This window comes from Petaurus breviceps, unplaced genomic scaffold (assembly GCF_028583685.1).
Source record: "Petaurus breviceps papuanus isolate PSGF00001 unplaced genomic scaffold, PetGlider_PUasm1.0 90808, whole genome shotgun sequence".
In the NCBI taxonomy this organism is placed as follows: Eukaryota; Metazoa; Chordata; class Mammalia; order Diprotodontia; family Petauridae; genus Petaurus; species Petaurus breviceps.
In genome coordinates, this window is record NW_027187349.1 from 14,118,898 (window position 1) to 14,142,992 (window position 24,095).

Sequence of the window (24,095 nt, forward strand, 5' to 3'; positions counted from 1 at the left end):
ACACAGAAAAATATATAGATTGTTATAGTCATATCTAAATAGTATTTATATGGTTATATGTGTGTGTGTGCATGTGTGTGGTTTTATAAGTCATAATCAAGGCAAGACTATATTATCACATTATAAAAACTTCAATTATTTGGAAATCATTTAATTGGAAACCTTAGTTAACCTGCCTTGCCCTTCTTTTCCAGGCACATAACTTTAAAGAAAAAAGAAAATGAGAATAAAATAACAAGTGGTATCTCTAAAAAACAAAAATAATTACTGGAGAATTTACTTAATCCAGAATACATTCAACCCAAATTTCCTACAACTTGTCCATTTATATTTAAAGAAGAAAGTTGAGATTTAAAATGATGAACTTGAGGTACAATAAAGCTCAAAAAAAGCATAAAAAAATCAATCAAATCCTTACTCTGTACTTATTAAGGCAAGAGAGAAGTCCTAATACATTTAAGAAATAACTGAAACAAAAGTTAGATGGCGTAGTGGATAGAGTACCAGTCTTGAAGTCAGGAAGACTCATCTTCCTATGTTCAAATCTGGCCTCACACACTTACTAGTTGTATGACTTTGCATCAGTCACTTAACTATGTTTCCCTCAGATCCTCATCTATAAAATGAGCTGGAAAAGGAATTGCTAAACCATTCCAGTTCTTTGCTGAGAAAACCCCAAATGGGTTCACAAAGAGTTGGATATAACTGAACAATATAGCAAAAATAACTCTCAAGGTAAACTTGAACTAACAACTAAAGTGATTAATAAATTATTTAATTTTATTATTATTATGTATTTTATTAATAATTTAATTAAATATTACAATTATTTAATAATAAGATTAATAATTACAATGTGCATAACACAATCCTCAATAATTCTCATTTTAGAATAAAAAAAATAAAGGAATAAAACCATCTGATGCAATAAGAAGAGGCTTACTTAGAAATAGAGAGGATACAGAAAAGGGGTACCAGGATGGCAAAAGCCTAGAGATTATGCCATAGAAATATCTGTTGGAAGATTAGATATGCTTAGCCTGGAGAAGAGAAAACAGTGCTGGAACTGAGGTGAAGAAGGTAGGCTGCATGATATCTTTCTACAAGAATTTGAAAGACTAGATGGCAGAGTAGAAATAGGACCTCCACACGCCTCTGGCTCTCACCACCTCCAATCCATGTAAAAGGGGACTCTGAACAAACTTTGGAGCTACAGAACCCACAAAATTACATAGAGAAGCTAACCTTCCCCTGAGGACAGCCCAGCAAGTCGGCAGGAATTGGCCAGTGCAGCACTCTGAGAGCCGAGCCCAGCTCCATGCTGAGGTTTTAGCCCCAGAGCTGGACTGATCAACCACTGGCTGGAGGAACTCCAGATCACCAGCAGCTGTGGCAGTCCAGAATTATCAACACATAAATTCAAAGGACAACGTAAGAGGTCAGTGCAGGGGAGACTTTGGGACCCAGTATTTAGGAGTGCGTTGGCTTTTGCCCCCATGTGAGAAGCCACTGAGGGCTGCAGCACAGTTGTTGCCATGTGGCAGCTTTAGCTCCTAGCCTGCAGAGTGTAGGGAGACCAAGCAACCAGTCTGATGGGTAATTGCTCCTACTTTAACCTGCTTGGATCTGGATTGCAGTCTAGGGTGGAGGTCCTGGGATGTGTGACCAGCTTGCCAGAGCATGTGGAGGCTTCAGAGAGGGCACCCAACTAATACCTTCAGCAGCTGAGAAAACCCTAGCGATTGGTACAAAGCACCCCTGTCTGGTAGCAGAGTCCTACTGTGGCAAAAAGCCCCAAAGACCAGTAATTGAGTGGCAACATGACCAGGCAAAGGAAGCAAAGCAAGCAGAAGAATCCAATTAATATTTATAGACTCCTATTTTGGGGACAAAAAGGATCAAAGCATGGAACAGGAGGAAGACAATGAAGTCAGAACTCCTGCACCAAAAACTTCCAAGAAAAATATGAGCTGGTTACAGGCCATAGAGGACTTTAAGAAGCAGATAAGAGAAGTGGAGGAAAAATTGGGAAGAGAAATGAGAACAATGCAAGAAAATTACAAAATGAGAGTCAACTGCCTGACTGAGGAAAATCACACCTTAAAAAACAGACTAACTCAAATGGCAAAAGAGGCTCAAAAAGGCAATGAGGAGAAGAATGTCTTAAAAAGCCAAATTTGCCAGATGGAAAAAGAATCTCAAAAGCTCACTGAGGAGAATCATTCCTTCAGAATTAGATTGGAGCAAATGGAAGCTAATGACTTCATGAGAAATAAAGATGCTGTTAAACAGATCCAAACAAATGAAAGAATAGAAGGCAATGCGAAATATCTCATGGGAAAAACCACTGACCTGGAAAATAGATTCAGGAGAGATAATTTAAAATTTATTGTACTACCTGAAAGCCATGATCAAGGTAAGAACCTAGAAATCATCCTTCAAGAAATTCTCAAGGGAAACTGTCCTGATGTTTTAGAACCAGAGGGCAAAATAGAGGCAGAAAGAATCCATCAATCACTTCTTGAAAAAGATCCCAAAAGGAAAACTCCTAGGAATATTATAGCCAGGTTCTGAAATTCCCAGGTCAAGGAGAGAATATTATAGGCAGCCAGGAAGAAACAATTTGAATATTGTGGAAACACAATCATGATAAGTCAGGACCTGGCAGCTTCTTCACTGAGGGATCTAAGGGCTTGGAATATGATATTCCGGAGGTCAAAGGAGCTGGGACTAAAACCAAGAATCACCTGCCCAGCAAAACTGAGTATCATGTTTCAGGGGAAAATATGGTCATTCAGTGGAATAGAGGACTTTCAAGCATTCTTGACGAAAAAAGCAGAGTTGAATAGAAAATTTGACTTTCATATACAAGAAGTAAGAGAAGCATGAGAAGGTAAACAGGGAAAAGAAATCATAAGAAACTTATCAAAGTTGAACTATTAACATTCCTACAAATGAAAAATGATAATTGTAACTGATGAAACTTTTCTCAGTATGAAAACAGTTGAAGGGAATAGAAATATATCTATCTATATCTATATCATCTATATCTCTCTCTAATATATATCTCCGAGGGTATATGAGAGTATGAATGCATATGTGAATGTGGGTATATATGTCTACAGGTATACATAGATAGAGGGCACAGGGCCAATTTAATAGGATGGGATGATACTTAAAAGGCAAAATTAAGAGGTGAGAGAGGAATATAATGAGAGGAGATGGGGAGAGACAGAATGGGATAAACTATCTCATAAAGAAGAGGCAAGGGAAAATGGTTACAATGGAGGGGAAGAATAGGAAGGTAAAATTTGGCTTGGGGAGGGAATGAAATATACTCCAAATAGGGTACCTCATCCTACAGGAGAGTAGGGGGGAAGGGGATGAGAGGGGGGATGATGGAAGGGAGAGCAGGCTGGGGGGGGGAGGGAAGTTGGAAGCACCCACTTTTTAAAAGGGACAGGATCAAAGCAGAAAATATAACAAGTGGGAGGTGGGATAGGTAGGAGGGAAATATAGTCAGTCTTTTACAATATATCTACTATGTTAATGTTTTGCATTAGCTACACACGTACAACCTATACTGAACTGCTTATCTTCCCAGTAAGGGTGGATGACAAGGGAGGAAGGGAATGAATCTGAAATTCAACGTTTAAATATACATATACTATTATTAATACTATTTTACATGTAATTGGGAAATAAGATATACAGGCACTGGGTCATAGAGATCCACCATACCCTACTGGAAAAGTCGAAGGGGATCTGGGAGAAGATATGGGAGAGAGCAGTTTGGAGGAGGGGATATCCTGTGGGACTGCTATTTTGGGGTGGTGGGTAGGGGAGATACAGGGAGAAAATTTGTAACTCAAAATCTGGTGGAAATGAATGATGTTATTCAGAAGTTAATAAAGCATTTGAAAAAGAAAAAAAAAATAAGACATTTCCTACCCTCAAAGTGCTTTTATTTTTATTTTTTTTCCAATTAAAATTTTTGGTTTTGTATTCCATTAATTAGAAGCTTAGACAGGAAGTTTTCAGAAAAACCTGGAAAGACTTGAATGAACTGATGCAAAGTGAAATGAGCAGAACAAGGAGAACATCATAGCCAGTAATAGCAGCGCTGTGTGATAATCAACTATGAATGATTTAGCTCTCCTCAGCAATACAATGATCCAACACCATTATAAAAGACTCATGATGGAAAATGCTATTCATAGACAGAGAAGGACTCTGGTGGACTCTGAATGCAGATTGAAGCATACTATTTTGACTTTATTTTTTTTCATTTTTTCCCCTTTTGTTCTGTTTCTTCTTTCACAATATAACTAATATGGAACTATGTTTTACATGATTGCACATCCATAACCCATATCAAATTGCTTCCTGTTTTAGGAAGAGGGGAGGGGAGGGAGGAAGGAAAAAAATTTGGAACTCAAAATTTTGGAAAAAATAAATGTTAAAAATAAAAAAAAAAGAATTTGAAAGACTACCATGTGGGAAGGGGAATAGGGTTATTCTGCCTGGTCTCAAAGGACAGAACTAGGAACAATGGATAGAAGTGACAGAGAAGGTTTAATATAAGGAAAAATTTCCCAACAATCAGAATTTCCCAAAAGTGGAATGGAGATTCTCCCCAGAGAGTGAGTTCTTATTTTCTGGAGGTCTTCAAGAAGACCGAAAGATCACTTATTAGAAATATCACAGAGGGGACCCTCAGTCAGGCACAAGTGGGCATCTCAGGTTTTTTCCATTTCTCAGGTTATATGAGGATTAAATATAAGACTTGGTGTATTTTTCTTCATAACTTCCCTCAGTGGTGTCAATTAAAATTCTGTCACCAGAACAAAAATTTGGTTTCTAGAGCAAAATTTCCCAAAGAACCCCCATACTACTTATTGATCACAAAAGAAGCAGATGTCTGGCAGAAAGGAAACTGCTCTTTCTGCGACTCCCCTGCACTTAGGCAATGCTAAACAACATTTGCGCATGTAACTTTTATAATTATCAAGTAACTTCGCATACAAAACTTTCCTACCTTGGCATTTATATGACACATATATTATTAATAACTTTTTTCTACAAATGAAGAAGGACAAACCAGGCATAAGTAGTTTTAGTTATAGTTTTATTAGTTTATTAAGGCAAGGCTATATTATTGCAATCTGTAAAATACATAAAAGCAAAAAGTTTAATAAATGTAGTTTTATTTATGAAGGTATTATCCTTTTCTATAGATATCATAACTGATGGATTATCCCTCTCAATTCTGTTTCATGGTATCTCCCATATGTCTTTGACTCTCTAAGACATTACTGTTTTGTTATTTAGGAAGCAGATTCTACTTTAGTGGATTGCACACACCATGGTGGAGTCCAGCCCAGATTCATTTTGGCGATCTTGGGCAGATGCATATCATTTATGTTTAATGGGTTGGAAACCACCTGAGTATTTGTAGGTTGAAATGTGAAATACGTTTTTCAATCCCTGAATAAAAAATATTGGTAAATGCCAAGAATTTTTCTTCTACCCTGAAATTACTATTTTTCTCTCTGTCTCTCTTTTCCCCTTTCTTGCTCTCTCCCTCCTACTCTTTTCCCTCCTCCTCTCTCCTCTTTTTTTCTTCTCCTCTCACCTTTTTGCACACAAAAATGTGGAACAAAATCGTATTACTAATTGAAACTTCTTCCAGCAATGCAGATTGACAATTGAATCCTACTTTATAATCTTAGAGACTTGCCTGGAGGTGCTGAGAGGTTACTGACTAGCTCACATAACTAGTATGTTTCAGAGGTAGGGCTTGAACTCAGCTCTTTTTGCCTCTGAGGTTGGTCCTTCATTCACTATACCACACTGACTCCCTAAAATTATTTAGTAGGAAATTTGGGCTCTATGTCTGTCATTGCCACTAACTAAACAATATGGGACACCATATGAGACCATGCCAAGTCATTTACTCTCTCAGCGTCTCAGGATTTTCCTACATGAAATAGGAGTAACTTTTTTCCTTTAACTTTCAATAAAGTGGTGAGGATAAATGAGGAATATATAATGTCCTTTGGGCTTCACAGAAAAATCAACTACTGACTGAATATTTCTGTTATAAACTTGCAGTGTTCTTGATAGAACAAAACTATAAACGAATCTTATTTTATTCATACTTTCTAAAAAAGAAATTCTAAATATGAAAAATTCAAAGATTTCTTTTTAAGTTAAATTTCCAATTACCCTATTTCATGTGTAGGAGACCTCTTAAAATTAAATTAACTCATATTTTCTTTACTTTTATTATTATTATTTAATTTATTTTATTATGATATATTATTACACATTATTTTACTTTTATTTCTATTATTTATTTTATTCTTTACTTTTATTTTTATTAAAGTAGCCTACATTCCTTACCTGAACTCAGCCTCACTTAACTCAAATTTCTTTTTTCTCTGACCCATATGTAGACCTCCAATGGGCTTTATGTCATAATTAATATCTGGGTCTTTGAACTATAGAGAATATCTTAGGCAACTCAAGAATTAGGTCTTTGGAACTGTATTAATTCCTTTGGGGTAAGACTTTTTCTTTCTCATTCTTCCCAATGACATTTTGTGCATTGTGTACACAACCATCAGTAGATGAGCAACTAAGAGCAAAACATGTCATTCTGTAAATATTGTGGGGTGACAGTGATTTGAATTGTTTATTATAATCATCAAAGTTAGCATGTGTCTTACCCTCTTGCTCCTAAACCTTGGTTTATATAGTAGAAAAATAATTTCAAAAGCGGTGGAATAAATACCTTGGGCATGATTTGAGTATTAAATGTGTTTTGTCCTTTTCCAAGTGAAAGTGTTTCTTTTTAGTTCTAATAGTCATTTTCCCCATTGTTCTTTAAAGTTTCCACTCCTTTTATATTGTTCGGAAATAAGGCTATTTCACATAAAGTTACAAAGCCAATGCTAAACTACTTCATCAATGCTGGATAGATAAGAATATTATCCAGAATTGGTGCGCCAAATTCCTTTGGTTACTGAACTCAGTCATCAAGAAGAATCATCCTGTTCTTTTCTCTGAACACTCATCAGAATACCACATAAAACTTACCTGAAATCCTTCAGCAAAATGGACCTTTTCCATCTACATGTGGTAGTTTTTGGAATACTGACCAACTTAGGGTCCAATTTGTAGGGTCCAAGAACATTCTTTTAGGATGACTGAACTTAGGTTAGCTTCACTGGAATATAGAATTGTAAAGCATTCCGGAAATTTTCTAGTTTAATTCTTATTTTTATAGGAATATTCTCTACAAGATACCCAACATATGGTCATCTAGACTATCCTTGAAAACCTCTAGTAAATGAAACAATATATGTTGTCTTCTAATTTTAAATCACCATATATATGTTAATTATTGTTAATATCATTATTATTCTTTTAAGATACCATGTTTCCCTTTGTTGTTCAGTCATTTCCATCGTGTCCCACTTTTTGTGACCCCAGTGGGGGTTTCCTTGGCAAAGATACTAGCATGGTTTGTCATTTTCTTCTTTGGATCATTTTACAGATGAGGAAACTGAGGGAAACAGAGTTACGTGACTTGCCCAGGGTCCCACAGCTAGTAAGTGTCTGTGGCCAGATTTGAATTTAGGTAAATGAGTCTTCCTGAGTCAGGCCTGACACTCTATCCACTGTACCACCTATCTGCCCTCACATCTTACTTTAGGAAACCTCTAATTATTAGAACTAAACCTTCCTCTTTGCAACTCCCACCCATTGCTTTTGCTCTGCTTTCCAATACCAAGTAGAATGAGTCTAATCTGTCTATATGATATGATAGCCCTTTTGAAAATATGGTGACTACTGTCAGGTCATCTCTCACTTTCAATGCCCACTTCTTTTAACTAATCCTTGTATGATTTGATGCGTTCTACCATAAATGGGTACCTTCTACTTCATAGTTTTTTGTTAGTCAATTTGCTTCCTAAAGTAGCTCATATAAACTTTGAGCAACTTTTTCCAACTTTCAGTTACATTGATGAGTTAGATCTCCAAAACTCAGCTACTACGTCTTCCCTCAGGGTCTAGGGATAATCCTGAGGAGATAGAGATATGTGTCTTTGTAATGATATAACACATGAGCCCCCATCTGTGCTTCCTTACATGTTTATCATTTGATATCAATTAGTCAACCAGACAGTTTCTAGAAAGGGATATTTACTAAGGAAGTATATAGTAAGAATAGCTGATATAATACACACTCTTTCACCAGTACATACAGAATCCAGGGGCATGTGGTCTCAGGCTTATAGAGCACATGTGGCAAAGTGGTACCTCTCAGCTCATAGATGCCTTTTGATAGGGTCCTCAAAACTTTCCCATTAGGTATGGTGAAGTTTTTCCATTGGACTCTGCAGCACCAATGCAATATTTACAGCACCTATGATCATGATAAAGACCGTGATTATAAGTATTGCATGACATTTGATCTCAAAATATGCCAGCCTCTCCAAATAGAGAACAGCACTAAAGTATTTATTTAGACACCAGAAAACCGATCCCCAAACCAGTAAGCCAATTCCATCATAGTACCAAAGATATTTGGAAGCCATAATAATGCTGAGAGCCATGCCATTCTTTAGCTTTCCCCCAAACCAATACAAGATCAATATTTACTCACAAAACTCTCTATCTCATTGCCTAAGTTTCTCTGTCCCTAACTGTCCCTAACTGTCTCCAACTATGTCCAACTGTCTGGCTAGCTCTCTACCAGCTTTCTGTGGGGTCTGCTTCTCCTCAGAAAACTCCAATCACAGGCTCCACATGACTACTTTCAGCCTATCTGGGGGCAGAGATTATCTTCATAGCAGGGGAAGTCTTCAACCCCCCCCCCCCCAAGTCTATTAAGGGGCAGGGAAGATCTTAAAATTCCCATTCCTATTAAAGATTCTTGGTAGTGTCTTGAATCTGTGCTCAGTATGTCCTTGACTCATGATGCAGACACTGCTATCAATCAGCTATTCCAAGGATGGAATACTATTAGAACACCGATGGGAAAAGGGGAAGTGACAAATCTTTTGGACCATTTGAAGTTCACAAGTTCCTTTTCTAGCAAAAAGGAAGGGGATGAGACTGTTATCAAGGTCAAGGCCAAGACTTTGCTCTTCCCCTCTCAATGATTACTTCTCAGTGTTTAGTTAGAATATTTTGTCCCCTTCAGGACCAAGCACTTGAATCTCATCTCCATTTGGTTCAATATTTTATAGACAACCCATAGGGAATGACAGAGTTTGCTTAGCCAATGCAAACTTCCTGTAGAATATTACTCTAGTTGATAAATTACTTTTTTCCTGCACTTAAGTTAGAGCTTATGATTCACTGATGTGATAGAGAAATGATCTCACTTGGTTAAAATACAAGAGGCTAGTCTCTTGAAATAACTTTATATGCATAGTATGGGTGACTTGTTTGATGAACTGAGTTAACTCCCTCCCCCCCATCCTTACAATAAAATATGGCACCCAGAACTGAACACAGTACTACAGATGTACTCTTATCAGGGCACAGTGCCATCTTCTTGGTTTGAATGCATTTTAAGAGTTTAATGTTTATGGCCTCCATGTTGCACTATTGTCACATATTGACCTTGTAGCCCACTGAAATTCTCAGTTCTTTTCATATGAACTGTTGCCTAATCATGCTTCTCTTATTTTGTACTTGAGAAGTTGATCTTTGGAATGTAAGTCTAGGACTTTATATGTATCTTTATTAAATTTCATTTTTTTAACCAACATTCTAGTATATGAACTAATCAATCAGCCAATCCTATTGGAAGAAATGCTGCAGTGAAGAAGGCAAGAAGAATCATGGATGGTATATAAGACAGCAGTGAAAGGTATTTTGGGATGTAATTAAAGAGCATTGAATTTAGAGTCAGAGAATCTTGCTGGTTGGCCAGACCATTTGGGTTCTGGGCCTCAATTTTCTCATCTGAAAAAATGAGAAGCATTATGATATCTTTATTTTTCTTTTATCTCTAAAATCTGAGCTATATTCCATCCTCCCCTTTAAATTACAGATGAGGAAATGGAGACCAAAGAGATAAAATGACTTGTCTTGTATCCTATAGGTAAATATTAACAACCAGTCCTCTGATTCCAAAGCCTGTGTGTGCCTGTTGTACTGAAACTGGCTATTTGGGAGCTTGGTGGAGGGATGGACCAGTACGCTCTGGTTACATGTGCTTTAGCTTTCACCTGAAAATGCAGTAGAGCTATAGAGTGTGTGTGTGTGTGTGTGTGTGTGTGTGTGTGTGTGCGCGCGCGGCTAAGGATTACGGTGGGGGGTAAGGATTGATGGCCCGTCATTATAGTAAATGACAAAGATGGGGGCAGGAAGGGTTTAGATGTAAATACACATACATATATTCACAGGCACACACATGCACACCCTTATACCTATAAATTTTAAATCACCTCTCTCCCTTTTGCAAGCCACGAGCAGAGAAAAAGATCTCCGCTAAGGAAGGGTTCCAACCTGAGCTGGGAGGCGGCAGCAGCATCTGATCTGATAAGGGAACGGAGAGCCCTGGCAGCCTAGGAAGCCAGCAAGGAAGGTGGGGCTGAAGTGTGGTGGTGGATGGGGTGGTAGTGGGAGGGGGTAAGGGGTGGAATCTGAGCGTGGGGGGGGGGGGTGGTGGTGGTGGTGAGGGTGAAAGAAGGAGGATCCTGGAAGTTTCAGAGAGGATCTGTCAGAAGTGAAGGAAGCAGAAAAAAGGACTCGGGAGATATCTCTCTGTGCCCGGAGGGGGAGGTTATAAAATCCAAACAGCAAGGAGGGGGGGGTGGGAAGAGAGAATAAAGGAAGCTGCAGTTGCATCTCCCCCACCCCTCCCCCTCAGCCCCTCTCCTCAGCCCAGCCCAAATTTCAGAGGGGGCAAAAGAAAAAGCAGATCTCAGCCCTAACCCAGGCGCAGAAGAGGAGGATCGCTCTCTGTTGCTCTTACTCTCTAGCCTAGCAGGAGATTCGAGAAAAGAAAGAACCAAGGAGGTTAGGGAGGAGCAGTGAGACTGCCGGGCAAAACTCTCTCTGCTGCACCCTGTCAGGGCCCGTGCGTGCGTGTGTGTGTGTGTGTGTATGTGTGTGTGTGCATCTGTGCGCGCGTGTCTGTCTGTGTACGTCTCCGCTCCGGATCAGGATGTTGTTCCCTAAACTTTGGTGGCTGCTGCTGCTGTTCCCGGAGCTGCTCCTACTGGTCCCGGCACAGAAGTTCTCTGCTCTCACGGTAAGCCAGAGGAGATGCCTCCTCCCTCCCTCTCCGTCCCCCTCCCTCCCTTTCGCGGGCTGTTTCGGCAGGCACCGGGGCTGCTCCTTCGGTCCGCACGCGCTCACACCCGGGACTGCCCTCTCTTCCCCAGCCCGCGCTGCACTCTCGCTCCCCGTGCGCCCTCTGTCCCCTCCCAGCCAAACTGCTGTCCTTCCCTTACCCTAACCTCGGAACAGGTTGGTTTGCAGAGCCAACGAGATCGTCAACTGCGCGTTTTCCAGGGGCGCCTCTACGTTCCCTTTCCTCTTCCCCTCAGAAGTGGGTGACTGGATAAGGTCGCAATCCCGCATCACCATTAACTTCTTTTGTGGGACCCAGGGGCAGAGCAGTCTTTTGTCTATATTCTGTTACGGCACTCTTGTTGCGCTGGGGTCTGCAATGCTGGGGATCCAGGAGCCTCCGCCTTCGCGCCTAGGGTTCCAGCGGATTGAAACGGTTGGGTAGGGTGAATGTTTGAGAACTCGACTCCCTGGTTTGTGGACTTCATGGGCTGACCAGAAAAGTGGCTACCTAAGAGTAAAAGAAAAGCTGGGTCTTTGCAGGGTGATGGACCATGCTGGTCCTAGCTGACAGGCAGCTTTGGGGCTGTCAGACAGTCCAATCCCACCGAAGCCAGGGAAACCCACCTGATCTGTGAAGCAGGAGATCTTGCACTCCTCTCTCTCTGTGTCTCTGTGTCTCTCTGTCTCTGTCTCTGTCTCTGTCTCTCTCTGTCTCTCTCTGTCTCTGTCTCTCTCTCTCTGTCTGTTTGTCTGTCTGTCTGTCTGTCTGTCTGTCTGTCTCTCTCTCTCTCTCTCTCTCTCTCTCTCTCTCTCTCTCTCTCTCTCTCTCTCTCTCTCTCTCTCTCTCTCTCTCTCTCTCTCTCTCTCTGTCTCTCTCTCTCTCTCTCTCTCTCTCTCTCTCTCTCTCTCTCTCTCTCTCTCTCTCTCTCTCTCTCTCTCTCTCTCTCTCTCTCTCTCTCTCTCTCTCTCTCTCTCTCTCTCTCTCTCTCTTTCTTTCTCTCTCTCTCTGTCTCTCTCTCTGGTCCCCCTTATCTGTTCCCTCCATTTGACCTTTGTTGGTTGATAGAACCAGCATCGGTAATTCTTACTCTGGGGACAAGGAAACTGGGGGTGGGAGTAGGGGGATGGGAGTGATGGGGCAGAAAAGAAGAAAGGATGAATATTGTTTTCTCCCAGAACTTTAATATAATAGAGGAACAAGTTGCTTTAATTTGTCTTCCCTCTCTGAGAAAGGCTAAGGGAGAAGGCAGTTTAAGTATGAGGTTAGCCTTAAGTCTCCTGGGCTTGGATCCATCCTTAGGTTTATTTCCCTAGCTAGGGCAAAAATTCTGCATTGAAGCAGCTCTCCCAAATGTGTGGGTCATCCGTGGTTGACCACGATGTATTTTTTTTTTTCTTCTCAACTGCAAGCTTCTATGAGACAGTTTCTGGCCTTGTCCAGCACCTTATGCCAGAGGCAGAGCTATGTATAGGGGATGGGTGAGCCAATTCATTAGGATTGCTAAATAAACCATAAACCTTTCTCTAGCCAAGACCTGAGGTTTGCAGCTAATGGCTCAGTTCAGTCTTCTTGCGGCGCTTGCAGTGTTTGCAAAGCTATAATTAATGCAATCTGCAGAAATAAAAACATTCCACTTAGATGTGTTTTTAAACAAGTGCTTGAGAAAACATGGAGGTAGAGAGAACACCTCTTGTCGAGAGCAGCTTTTAAGTGGTGAGGGATGTGTCCTAAAGGTGTTTATTATATTAAAAATAAGGACAGTTGTGAAATGAGCTGTTTTCAAATTCTACTTTTCAGCAAGTATAAAACATTTGTGTGAAATTCTTTTTAAAAAGGGAGAGGGTGAAAGGAAAAGAGTTAGTGAGTTTGCTCATACCTAAAATTCTTCACAAGAGGTCCTCAGTACCTGTCTTGTAGCTCAGGAGTTCAAAAGACTGGGGATTATAAATTGCTAATTAAAAGCAGTAAAGGAATGGTTTCATATGCAGATCTGTCATTTCATCACCCAAATAAAAGCAAGTTAATTAAGTTGAAATATATATGTATATATTTACACATGTATTCAATTCATAGATTGTTCCCTAAATATAACACCACAGCTTCCCCCTTTCTCCCAAGAAATAAATGCAGAAACTACTGAGAGCCCTGAGGGAAAAGAAGAGATGTTCACAATTTCACTCTTCTGGCTTTAGGTGATTGCTGTGTAATCAGAAGACTAGGTAAGTTCTCGTGAAACTAGACCACTAGGTAGATCATAGCAGAAGCAGCAGCAGCAGAAGTAGCAGCAGCAGGCACCCAACAGCAGGTCACTGCTTCTTCCCTCTGCTTTTTATTTTTTAAGTATAGAAAGCATAGGTTACTCCAGGGCCCTCTGGGGTGTTCTAGCCTTGTTTGATTCATGATGGAAAAACAGAATCAAATAGCTACATTAGTGTATTTTTTTTCTTTTTTCTATTACACTGGGAGTATTACAAACTTTTTTTTTTTGATAGTTGTTGGGAGGCAGGTGGGGAGAGGAGAGTTCTTAAAAGTTGCTATAGGCATTTTTTCTTTCATGAGGGTTCAGGGTTGACCCTGTTTGTGTTTTCATGGGGTTCCTACTATAAAGTTGAAAGTACCTCCTGAATACTAATTTTTTTAAAGCACAAAATCATGTAACAATAAATCTTTTGTTATAATAAGACTTTAAAAAATACAAAATGCTTTATTGATTCAGGTACTAGGGGGAAGATTTACTTTTATATCTTCATTAGTTTTCAATATAGAAAAGTAATAACTCAGTTATTACTGAATAAAAGTAAGCAACTCAGCTGGGAAAGAAGTTTTATTGATTGACCATTAGAAGTGTTGGGAGAATACTCATCTCTTTTTGCACCAAGATATGCAGTGTTTTGCTCCCCTTTTTCAAAGGCATTCATTCAAAGGAATGGCACACTCTTTAAGAGAATTGCTTTGGATTTCTAGCAGAGTGCCATTGTCTGTAACTTGGTCCATGTGAAATACTTAAAAATCTTGTGATGTAACTGATCCTGCACTGATGTCTCACTGGGGAAAATATAATTCTGCTGCCCTGGAGAGAGAGTGTACATGCATCCAACCAAAATCTTGGAGAATAATACATTTCCTATTTCTCTATGTTTGTGTCAGGGTGTGGTTTAGGCAAATTGAGGGTGGTAAGTGAAGCACAGTTGGTTTATCTATTCCTTTCTGGACCACTCATTTCTCATTACCTAGTGACAGAAAGTCAGCCTCCTCGGAGGCTGTGAAATCTATCAATGGCTGAATTCTACCAATAAGGCAACCCTTTTTATTTCTCAACCCTTGTTTGTCCTCAAATGCACAATGTGGAATATGAAACTTTTAGAGTGCATTACTGAACATGAACATATATGCATTTGTACTTATATGAATCATTAGACATTAAATCTAAACGTTTTGACTTTTCTCAGGAAGTCCCCTTTTCTTACATCACTGAGCATGTAGAAAGACAGCATAACCAGAGCATCTTTTTTTTTTTAACTAGCAGTTGGTTACTCAGTTTACCTACAGGTTTTATCTAATATATTTAAAGTTGTTTCCAATCAACATTCATCTTAGCTTCTACTAGGCTATCCTAACTTGCAAATGCTTTTTTTCCTATACTGGCTAAGCAAATCCTAGGGTTAGGTGATTTCAATTTTTCATGTCAACAAATGACTTGTTTCCTTTTAAGACTTTTGGTGGGTTAAGGAATTACCTTGAGAAGTTCCTGTTAGTCACCCTTTCTTTTATTCTTTCCTGAAGAACAAAACATAAAATACCACCTTATGGGATGGGTATTGGAGTAAAATCAAAACCATTTGGATTCTAATTTTAGCTGGTCCAGTTCTCATATTCTAGTTTTTCCACTGAGAAAAAAAGGGGGTAACAAGGCCTGAAATCTATTCTTCCAGAAGTTTTTGAAGGTAATTAATGGCAAGTGGTGAATTTTATAATTGGATAGATGATGGCCTTTAGATCCTCACCTTATCCTTCTCTGTTTCATCCTGAGTGACCACCCACCTCTTTTCTCTGCTTTTATGCTCTCAGATTCTACTGGTTGATTATTTCAGGAACTTCTCATACTGCCACTAGCATGTGTTTTTTTATTCTATTCAGCATTATCCTGAGTGGAACATATAATTCATCTGTATATTAAATAATTAAAACAATTGTTGTCAACCCATTGATATCTCTATCACTATCTATCTATCTATCTATCTATCTATCTATCTATCTATCTATCTATCTATCTATCTATCTATCTTATCTACCATTTATCTATCTATCTATCTATCTATCTATCTATCTATCTGTCTGTCTGTCTGTCTGTCTGTCTGTCTGTCTGTCTATCTATCTATTTCTCTGTATCTATATCTCTATGCCTGAAAAAGACAGAGAAGTGGATACTATCTGCCTACACATACATTAAAAAATTAAAAGCCATTTCTTTCATTCTTGGCCAAGCCCATGTGGCAATTTGACTGGGCAATCTAATGTTGATCTCAAAAAAGCAACAAGAAGAAAAATACTTTTCCATTTCTGAGGAAATTGCTCCTTGAAATATAGTCATCAGTTCCTTTACCAGTTTTTTCATTAGCTGTTAAATATTTCAGGGAACTAATGTGTGTTTTTTCTTTCTTATTCTCCCATTGCATGCTTGCTTTGGAGTATTCAGTGCCCTGAGTAGGTTCTATTTCAGTCACTGGTGTGAAATGTACCACTAAGGTAGTAGAGCAGAAGAAAACTAAACACAATCAACATTTTCCAACTTAGAAACCCACTTAGATGGCGTCTCCAAACCCAAACATTTGGAAGAGTTGCTTTAATTTTGACTTGAAACCAAGACCATAAATAAAACTATAAGCAGCTCCAGATCCTAACAGGATCATGCAACAAATGGGCACTGGGGCAGCAGAGGTTAGAGCAGCTCTGACAATAATGCGTGACTTAGGAATTCTCCATCAAAATAAATCTTTAAGACAACTCAGCCTTGAAGACTGGGAGCTATTATTAAAGTTGAGAGTGGAACCTCTGACTGGAGGTCCTATGTGTGAAATCACACACAGAATACCACACAGAGTATTTTGCCCAATATAAGATGTAAACTGCCAGCTGAAGGGGTACCAGTGTGACATAGTAGATAAAATGTTGGACTTGGAGTCAAGAACACTGTTTGACTTTGGGCAAGCCATTTAAATGCTTTCATCCTCTTTTTTCACCAATTGTGAAATGGGTTACAATCACATTTCTCTCTCAGGGTGGTCGTGCAGATCAGAGGAGAAAACCTTAAAGCACTGTATAAATGTGGACTTTTACTAGGGAGATTTGGAAGTTACACCTTCAGAAAAGGTACCACTTATATGAATAAACTAGTGATTTAAGGCATTTTCATTTTCACCGAATTTGTAGCAGATATTCTTGAGGGGAGAGAGATTACTTCATTGTACCCATGAGGCATCTTTGCAAGCTGATAGTATTATATGGAGGAATGAGTCATTAATTTGGAATCAAAGGACCTGGAGTTTCAATTGTAGCTATGCTACTTGTGTGACCTTGGACAAGTTGCTTAAATGCTCAGGGCCTCAATTTCCCCATCAGCAAAAAATGTGATTTGGACTATGTGACTTCTAAGCCCTACCTAACCAGCTCTAAGTTCTACATTTAACATTTGGATTATTTTACCATAGTTCATTTAAATAAAGACACAAGAGTGGGAGTGTTATGTCATTTCCTAATTTCATCCATGCTGAAATGAAGAGTCTAAAAGAAAAAGAAAGAAGAAATTTGTCTAACTTGGTTCTTTAGTTTCAGACTTTAAGAGACTAAAGCAAAGGCTGTGATGAAACTCCAAGAGAATGAAAATTAATAAGAAGGTAGTTAAAAGTGATATTGCTAACTTCAAAAATGGAAATATTATTAAATGAAGGCAAATCATTGTGTATACAGGAAGTATTGACATAAATTAATGAGCTTGAACAATGGAATGGGTTTTGAAATTAATTATCTTTAAAATACCAAAGTATAATTGTAATTCAAATAAAACTTTCCCCCATATGACATTATATAACCCTGCCTGGCAGGCATGAACTCAGTGTTAGTGGTTGTTTGATATAACTGGTACTTCCTATTTTTACCTTTTAAACATCTCTTCATTTGACCAGTTTGTCTCTTTTCCACTCAATTCAATTCAAAAAACATATTTATTAAGCACTGATTCTGTGCAGCTTACTGTGTTAGATGCTAAAGCTACAAACATGAAGTGGGCCCTGCCTGCAGGAAGCTTCCATTATACTTTGTTGCTTGTCTTAGTCATCTCGATTTATGCCGTTTTCTTTTTTTCTAGCCCAAGTATCACCAATTCTAATCTATACTACTTTTTTTCATTCTAAAATCTATTCATTGTTTTTGGTATTTTTTCTTTTAGAGATGGCTGAAATTTTTCAATTGTCCTAAGCTATCTCCTTCCTACACTTTCTCTTCCATGCTAGGATTGCTTCTCCTGTATCATTCTTGCTTCTTTGGTGGCAGAAACTGGAAAATGAACTGCTTCTGCTGGGTGGGCCAATGACATTATGTTACCCCCCAGCATAATGTTACTGACACCACCCATTAGCAGCTTCCAAACCTTATGGCAGAAGCATTTTGGAGTAGAAGAAATTTTAACATTTGAGGTTGCTGGCAAAGAGTCTTCCAATAATAATGAAGTTTCAGGAAAGCATGAAGAGTTGTAGGTAAACACAAGTAATCTGCGGTGTGTTTGATCAGTGGCTCAAACCACTTTAGTACAGCATTATTAGGACAAGATATTAGAACAATTACATAGTGGAAGCTATGGAATTGGTGGGAGTTCAATTAGCTCTTAAAGAACCAGTTCATCAGTTTAAGAAGAAAAAAAATTTAAAAAGGAAGAAAAAGAAGCCCTAAGTACATAGTGTGACCTCTTTTAAGTTGGGCTGTTTGTTTTATTTACATTTCATTCCCTTCAGTGATCAGGAGTTGGAAGCAATTGAAATTCCCCTGTCTTCTAGCTTTAGGCTCAGAAAAAGAAATTAGAATTTCTTCATGTGATTAACAAGGTTAAATATTCTTTCTTCCAGGAACCAGGGTGATTTTTCTTTTCTGTTGCAATGAATAGATTCCTGAATATACTGGGCAGATTCCATTTAACTTACCAGCCTATAGTTCCTTAAAGGTAGTTGATAATTTTGTAGTCAATGGCAAGGATGCTTAAAATTTCTTAATAGGTGATCATTTGATTGGTGATGATGATGACAATGATATTGACTAGGGTAGTACCTCATACAATCCTGTTAAGTTAAATCATTAAAATTCAACCTATTGCAAAGGAAGCATTCAACTAAACTCTCTGCGCTGAAGATTATAGTCCAAATTTGGGCAGAGAAAGACTGAATGAATTAACAAGGGGAATGGGAATTCATCTTCATCCCCAGCCTCCTTGTAGAAACAGTGGAGACAAGTGTTTTCTCATCCTTATGTCTCTGGAAGGTATGTTGGGACATCACAGGCTCATAGATCACAGTTTTAGAGAATAAAGAGACTTTTGGCCCAACCCTCTCATTTTACAATTGAGGAAATTGAGCGTCAGACAGCTGTCAGTAGCTGAATTTGAACCTTGCTCTTCCCAATAGTTAAGTAGTCCCTTTAAGGTCTGTAAAGTGCTTTGCAGGAATTATCTCATTTTATGCTTACAACAGCCCTATGAGAAAAGCAGGACTATCATCACCAGAGAAAAATGAGAGTAAGAGAATTTAAGTGACTTGGCTAATAGTCAAAAAACTTAGAAGTATCTAAAGCAGGATTTGAACCAAATCTTCCTGACTCCAAGTTCAGTACTCTATCCACTATGTCACAAATTTGTGAAAGGATTTCTGTTTTCAAAATATTTTGAGAAATTCTGGGTGGAATGCATTAATAAAGTGAGAAATAGCATTAATATTGATCTTTGGATTTCTTGTTAGGTCCAGAATTTTAAAATGTGGTGATTATTACAGTGACACTATTCTGGGCTTTGGAGGCCAGTGTCATCAACTCATTTCCAAGTGGATCATGTCTTTCCTATCCATAAATACTTTCAGTGATTAGTTTAACACTTTATAAGTTATATAATGCGCCACTCAGTTCCTTTTTGGGAAAAGACTGATTTTTTCCTTGATATGAGATTGAATTTATATTTTAACAAAGAAGTTTGTCCATTGTTCTTTCTGTCTTCTGAGGAATCAAATAATTCCCTTATTTTATTTTATGATTTTTTTTTGCTATTTATAGATTAAAACTTTCAGTCAGTTGTTTTTTTCAGTTGTATCTGGTTCTTCACAATCCTATTTGAGGTTTTCTTGGCAAAGATCCTGGGATGGTTTGTCATTTCCTTTTTGGCTCATTTTTCAGATAAGGAAACTGAGGCAAACAGGGTTAAGTGACTTGCCTAGGGTCTCACAGCTAGTAAGTGCCTGAGATCATATTTGAATTTAGAAAGATGTCTTTCTGTATCCAAGCCTAGCACTCTACTGTGCTACCTAGCTGGTTTAAAATTATATATATATATATATATATATATATATATTCTATTTACATTTATTATTTCTGTAGACTCTACAAATAAACTTCCCCTGGAGGGCTTGCCTGTATATGTTTGAGACTAATAAAATAGTCCAGTACATCAGTGGATTTTTAACCTGGATATTGGCATTTGTTCCAATGATGCAGATTACACCCCGTCTATATCTGCTCATCCCATGAGACTTTCATGCATATCGTCAGATAAATTCCTCATGGAGGATCCACTCAATCCTAGTCATTGAAAAGACTATTCAGCAGATAATCTGTCTTCAACAGAAAAGCATTGCAAATCCATAACATAAGAAAACTTCAGATCTCCTGAACATTATCCCATTTTTCCCTTTTGTTTCAAAAATATAATCTACACTGAAGCCTTTGGTAAAGATAGTTTCCATCATAAAGACTGACCATTTGATTATGCTCTACAAAATGTCAATAATGGATTAAAATTGGTTTAAAAAAGCTTAAATAAAGCTGAGATTTTTTTAGAGCATTTAGAGTATAGTAGAAATTTATAGTATTATATTGCTTCATATGATGGAGCACCTGGGCCTTTGTGGGCCTTAAGTATTCAAGTTATCAAAAAGAGTTTTAGTGAATCTGGTGAAAAGCTAGGTCACAAAGATGGTTTCCCTATATTTTTTGATGTTCAACAGTCAATAAAACACTCCTGAAGATTTTGAAGAGAAAGTTTCTAGATAATGAAGCATTAAAAAAGGACTGTTTTCTACAAATCTTTATTTTAAATAAAATGTAAAAGAAAAAGCCCACTTCTTTTCCCATGATAACTGTCTCAGAAAGGAATTAAATTAAGTATTTTATAATACACATATCTTTAAAACATATTCATTGAAATGAAAGTTAAGACAAAGTAGTGTTGAGGGATGCATTTTCCACGCTCTGTATTTCTTCTTGACTAATCCCTAACCACAACTATTCCTTCATTGCATTATCAAACAAGAATAAGTAGTTTTGCTCCATAATAAAATGGTTTATTTTCAGATATTGGCTATTTGATAGTAAAAAAATATTTTAAGATATTAGCTACTAAGAAAGGTATTCTCTCCTTTTGTGTTATTGACACTACCTATACAATACTTTCAAATACATAATTTCATTTGGTCCTGACAAGAAGCCCTAGGATTCAGCCTTATAGATAGATAGTGACCTCAGAGAAGTTGACTGGTCCGAAGCTGCAAAAATAGAGAATGAAGAGCTCTATATTCAAACTTGGGTCTTCAGACTCCTTCCTTCCCTAAAAACTATTCTGCCTCATGACAAATACAAAATTTAAGACGTGTCTTTTTCAAAAATGGAAATTAGCCATTTAGAATCACTTACCATTGGAAGGGCACATGTAACATTACAACTTCCAGTCAGAAGATCTAGACTTGGTTAAGTGAAAACAATATACTGGAGTTCTGTGATAATGTAATTTATTAAAGAATTTTTCTAAGGAACATTAATCTTGGACCCCATACAAAGAGACACAATCATTAATTCTATCAGATGGTCTTCATTTTCGTGTAGTTTCAAAATAATAGAATCATAAAGTTAGAATGGATTGCAGAGTCACTTTAATGCCTTGGTGACCTTGGGAAAGTCAGCTAACCTCTGTGAGTCACAGTTTCCTCATCTGTAAACTGAAGGAGTTGGACCCCAAAACTATGATACTTCCAACATTGTGAGCTTAGCTCTGAAACTAGAAGGAACTTCAGAGGCCATCTAGCCCAACACCTTCATTTTATAGATGCAGAAATTGAGACTCAAGGAATCTTAAATGATTTGCCCAAGTTCACATAGGTCTTAAGTATCAGAGGCAGAATTTGAATCCAAGTTCTCTGGTTCAAGAGCCAATGTTCTTTTCACCATATTATGCTTCCTCAAGAGCTGACTTTACAGCATCCCTGACAAGTGACTATGCAGTTTCTCTCTGAATATTCTTGGCCTTTGGAAAGTTCTCCCTTATATTGAGCTAAGATCTAATTCAGAGTTGCTTATGCCCAGCAATTTTATTCTGTCCTTTTTAGCCACATCGATTAATCTAATGCCTCTTCCACAATGCAACCTTTCACAAACTTGAGGCAGCTATCATGTCCCTCATAAGTAATTTTTTTCCAGTTTTCATAATACCCCAAGATCTTCTTTTTTTTTTTGCTTTTTGGAGGGGGAAGGGTTAAGTGACTTGCGCAAAGTCAGATGGCTAGTAAGTGTGTCAAGTGTCTGAGGCCTGATTTGAACTCAGGTTCTCCTGACTCCAGGGCCAGTGCTCTATTCGCTGCCCCACTTAGCCACCCCTACCCCAAGATCTTTCAACCATCCTTAGTATGCCATTATTTTCAGATCCTTTACATTCTGTTTGCCCTCCTCTGATTGTCCTCAATATTCCTTTTAAAATATGGTGGCCAGATGGGAGTGAGGACAGTATTCCACATAATGGACATATGATGAACCATATAAGTATAGGGGAAAGATCAGCTTGACTATTCTGGATGCTTTACTTTTCTTAACATAGCCTAAGATTACAGTTATTTCACACTGTTGACCATGTTTTGCTTGTAGACATCCAAAGTCTATAGGTCTTTTTCACGTGTTATAAAATCACACATCTCCAATCCTATGCTTTTACATTTGTTGTTGAACTAAGTACAAGATATTTGCTCCTAACAAGTTACATTTTCTTGGTTTTGGTCTGTCCACAGAAATTTTGTGCTCAGGGTAAGAATGGATGATTCACCTTGTATATGGCATTTTGGAAAGAGAAGCATGCTGTGGGACGCTGATGTTTCTATACTTTTGAGAGGACTTGCTGCTGCTCATGCAAAAACCTAGATTGGGGAGGGGGAGAGATAAAGAAGCATGGGCCAAGATCCATGGAGTGGTCACCATAGGAGGTATTTTAAGGGATATTGAGGGAGGGGGATGATGAGGAAGATATCATTTGGAATATGGCCACTGGAGATGTGAGTGTGCACTTGTATCTTAGGAAGCACACCCAGGAAGATTATCAGCATTCTTTCAGTATCAGTACCTTGGAGCAAAGTCCCAGCCACTCTACCATGGTTACAGCTTTGGATACTGTTTTTCAGCCAGCTACAAATATATGAAACTGATATTTTCTCTCATATTTTCTTCCTTGCCTAAAACTATCTCTCTTAGAATAGAGTATTATAGCATAGACCCCAGACATAGCATTACAGCAAGTCTCCAGGGGTAATATTATATCTTGAGCTTACATTTATGCTTTTTTCTCCCAAAGCTCATGGCAATTTTATAAATATTATCTCATTTGTCCTCATGTCCTCCTATCCTTCCCTGCCAGGTAGAGATATATTCAGTATATATATATATATATATATATATATTTTAGGTTTTAGTAAACACCTCAGGGTAAGGAAAGCGAGCAGCAGCTCTGACCTGAACATACATGTCTATTGTGAGTTAAAACTTTGCCAGATACACGGATATGTGCTTATGATAATCAGTTCTCTATACTTAAAAGATTTACCCCTTGGAGGCTGTTGCCAAGGATGGATCTTTCTTTTATTCACAGATATAATCCAGGTGGAGTCAAGACTATTTCCCTCACTCTTGGCTTTCATTTGTACCTGTCTTCATAATATCCTTTTTATACGCTGCCTGAAATACCCAGGTGCTATCATTCAGGCAGGGTTTGAAAATTCCCGACACCTAACTTTTTTGGAAATGATTTTCTCTAGTTTTTCCTGAATCTACCACAGGAGGGAGCCCAAGAACAAACATCATCTCTTGTCACTTTGGGGGAGGGGTAATGAAGGTGGGATTTGGAGTTGGGCCATGCACCTGAAAGCTTCACTGTTCATGTCGCTGACATCTGGGTTGCAAACACCAACCCCACATCACCTAACATTTGATCTCAATTTTCATGTCTATCTTCTGAAGCTTAAATGTTGGGTTTATTAGGATACATGATGCAAAAGTGTAGAATAAAGAAACCTTAGAACTAGTTTTTTAAAAATCTAGTAATTTTAGTTGCAAACACAAGGATTCCCAGATTCAATATTGGACATACAAAATATGATCTAAGAAAAGGGTTTTCTGGAGCTGTTGTTGAATTTTCCCTTTCCATTCCTTTCCTTTCCTTTCCTTTCCTTTCCTTTCCTTTCCTTTCCTTTCCTTTCCTTTCCTTTCCTTT

At 38.2% G+C, this 24,095-nt stretch overlaps 1 protein-coding gene across 5 annotated transcripts in view; it reads left to right on the plus strand.

Moving 5' to 3' along the window:
- The first annotated feature begins 10,701 nt into the window (after nt 1-10,701).
- The window catches only part of SMOC2 (SPARC related modular calcium binding 2), a 261,908-nt gene continuing 248,514 nt past the window's right edge, over nt 10,702-24,095 (plus strand). For 3 of the 5 annotated variants that reach the window (XM_069070461.1, XM_069070460.1, XM_069070462.1), the window contains exon 1: nt 10,702-11,278. In XM_069070461.1, the coding sequence (XP_068926562.1) occupies nt 11,192-11,278 (87 nt within the window). In that variant the 5' untranslated portion in view covers nt 10,702-11,191. The remainder of the gene's footprint in view (nt 11,279-24,095) is intronic. The other 2 variants (XM_069070463.1, XM_069070464.1) reach the window with 1 other exon arrangement.